This window comes from Mesitornis unicolor, unplaced genomic scaffold, assembly GCF_000695765.1.
Source record: "Mesitornis unicolor isolate BGI_N332 unplaced genomic scaffold, ASM69576v1 scaffold2953, whole genome shotgun sequence".
NCBI lineage: Eukaryota > Metazoa > Chordata > Aves > Mesitornithiformes > Mesitornithidae > Mesitornis > Mesitornis unicolor.
The window spans coordinates 1-2,654 of NW_010173777.1; the positions used below are offsets into that span (position 1 = coordinate 1).

The window sequence follows — 2,654 nt, forward strand, 5'->3', positions numbered from 1 at the left end:
AGTAACGGGTATCGGAGCTCGGCCCTGGTCTGCCTCCGAGCTGTGTCTGGCCATCCCGGGATCGGAAACGGCCCCTCTTGGGCCAGACCACTGCAGCCTGAGAAATCGGAGCCCGGGAAGGCTGAACTGCAGACTCAGCCCTGGTGCCTCGGTCAGTGATTTGAGGATGTGATTTCTGGCACGCAGATATAGTTTTAAGCCTTTATCTCTAGTTGCACACTGCCCCATGCAGTGGCAGTGCTGTGGCAGGCAGGGGTACCTCTCTCGCCTGTGGTGTTGCACAACACAACCCTCATTCCTGAAGCTGTGAGCCAAGCTCGGGGCATCCCTGCAGCATGTGCTGCCATGCCGCCCCTGTGGACTGCAATGCCTGGGCCTCTAAGAGTGCAGAGGGCAGCGCTGGCGAGCTGCCTGGGCCACAATACAGCACATGGCTGTGCTACTTAAAGTGGGTACCTAAAGAAAGTTTACATCAGGAGAGTGAAGGTGAGATACCCTGTAACTGTTTGTTCTCGTCCCCCAGTACATCGCTGTGCACATCATACCTGATCAGATGATGTCCTTTGGGGGCTCCACTGATCCCTGCGCACTCTGCAGCCTCTACAGCATTGGCAAAATTGGAGGACAGCAGAACAAGACTTATACCAAGCTCCTGTGTGACCTGATCTCCAAACACTTGCATGTATCTGCAGACAGGTAAGGCTGGGACACAATGTGATTAGCATTATCTGGCTCTCTGAAACTGCTTTGAAAAGTTTATTTAAAAATGCAAAAAGCCAGGAATAAGTATATGTGTTTGAGAAAATACGAAGTGATGATTTGCAGTGTTTTCATGTCCAGCTAAGAGTTGGATGTCTACATCTTTCCCTTAAGAGTCCTCTGTTCCATGGCTTCCTGTTTTCAGAGCAGGGAAAAAATCCTAGAGGACTGACAAGTTGTACAGGGTGTTCTTCCCACTGAGGTGTAATGGGAGGCTGAAAGCACAAGGGAGAAGCAGTAACGGGCTGGAGCTGACAGGCAAAGTAGAACCCAGCAGGCTGTGAACGACTCCCTCACAGGCTGCAGAGCCTTGGGGGAGTGTCTGTGAGCAGCAGTGAAGGACGGGAGCAATCTGCTGCCAGTGACGTGCTGGAGTGGAAGGGAGAAGTGCAGAGCTGGCCCTGAGGCTTTCATAAGGCTGCCTGTCTGTTTGACATGTGTGAAGGACTGCAGTGCTAGAAAAAAGAAGGTCTTGGTCTCCAGAAATTCTTGACAGACTGCTGACCAAATGCTGTCTGGTGTCTGGACAGTCACTGACTACAGGAGAGTTTGTATTAAAAATAAATAAAAAGAGTACAATTCAAGGGACTCTGAGGAATATTGAATGTTTGGAGGCTCTACTAGAGAAGTTAGTGGGATTTCAGTCAAAAACAAAGCTTGAAATTTCTTCTGAGGAATGGAAAGCAGTGTCCCCTGTTCTGTTGTCCTGCCTTGCTTATTAGTTTATATATATATGTACATAAAGTTAATAAGGTCATTGTCTGTGTCTTCTTGTGCCTCTTCTGCAGGGTGTACATCAACTACTTTGACATGAATGCTGCCAATGTGGGCTGGAACGGCTCCACCTTTGCGTAGACCTCTCACGTCTGTCTGAAGAGGCTGTTTCTGGACCTACCCCCATCCTGTTCCTTAGCAGAGACCACTGCACAAATGGCCCTGTGTTACATTTTGTGCACTCTCACAGATTGATGGCTCTTCCTTAGTGTGTTTAAATATTGCTGCTTCAACATTCCTCTGTTTTCTCTGTATAGAAGACAAATAAAGATTGAGAAGTAATCTGTCTGGTGTAGGCTTTGGCAAGTTGGGGATGGAGTTCGGCAGTTGGCAACATATGTGTTTCACTCTTATTGCTAAAGCAAATAAAAGAAATTATTTAGGTTTGTTTCAGTTTCTCAGGCATGATATTTCACAGTATGGTTACACTGAGTGGCAGGCACCTGACTGTGCCCTAGGGTGATTTTTACCTTGCTGGACTCCAGAGGCTGTAGGTGCCTTCAGGACTTCTTGTGCTCTGAGGTTTTGAGGGCTTTTTATTTTTTTGACAGTGTCCACTGTCACAGTGGAAGTAGTCTTTGAGCCAGATCTGCGCCTGCTTCTTCAGAGAGGCTTTCCTCTAACAATATGCCAGCCGTGTGGGGCCAAGCAAGCAAGCAAGGAAGGAGTCCTTGTGCTCACTGGCTCGAGGTGCCGCTATCCCCATTGCTCATGCTGACTCCCTCCAGCACTTGTGTGAGCTGTGCTGCAGCCCGTGGTGCTGTGGTAAAGCCTCGTGGCTGCCGGTCTGTCCCTGCAGTGATGCTGCGCTCTCCCGAGCCTCGGTGTCTCCTAAGCTGGTGCCATGCGGGGCTGGGGAAGGCCACGACTGCGGTGCCTCGGCGGCGCTTTTGTCCCCTCAGCGCTTCCCGCCTTCCCCTCACGGCCCGCGCGGCGCCTCCCCTCCTCCGCCGGCAGGAGGCGCGCGGCCGCCCCTGCGCGTTCTGGAGCCTTCCGCCGTGCCACGCGGGGCTCCACTGACGTCATCTCCGTGCGCCCGCGCGGCGAGGGCATGGCGCTCTTCTGCATCAACAGGTACCGAGCTGGGTCCGGCTGTAGGAGCTGTGCCTCGGTTTCTTCCT

The 2,654-nt window shown here is 51.7% G+C and overlaps 2 protein-coding genes across 2 annotated transcripts in view; both read left to right on the plus strand.

The window, feature by feature from the left end:
* Nucleotides 1-523: 523 nt before the first annotated feature.
* On the plus strand, nt 524-1,815 carry MIF (macrophage migration inhibitory factor (glycosylation-inhibiting factor); the record flags this gene model as incomplete). Its single annotated transcript, XM_010180816.1, has 2 exons — nt 524-696; nt 1,548-1,815. Coding segments are annotated over 2 exons (240 nt in total), but the record flags the coding sequence as incomplete, so codon positions are not given.
* A 562-nt stretch (nt 1,816-2,377) lies between these two features.
* The window catches only part of DDX51 (DEAD (Asp-Glu-Ala-Asp) box polypeptide 51), a 9,914-nt gene continuing 9,637 nt past the window's right edge, over nt 2,378-2,654 (plus strand). The window contains exon 1 of the mRNA XM_010180817.1: nt 2,378-2,607. Within this exon, the coding sequence (XP_010179119.1) occupies nt 2,378-2,607 (230 nt within the window). The remainder of the gene's footprint in view (nt 2,608-2,654) is intronic.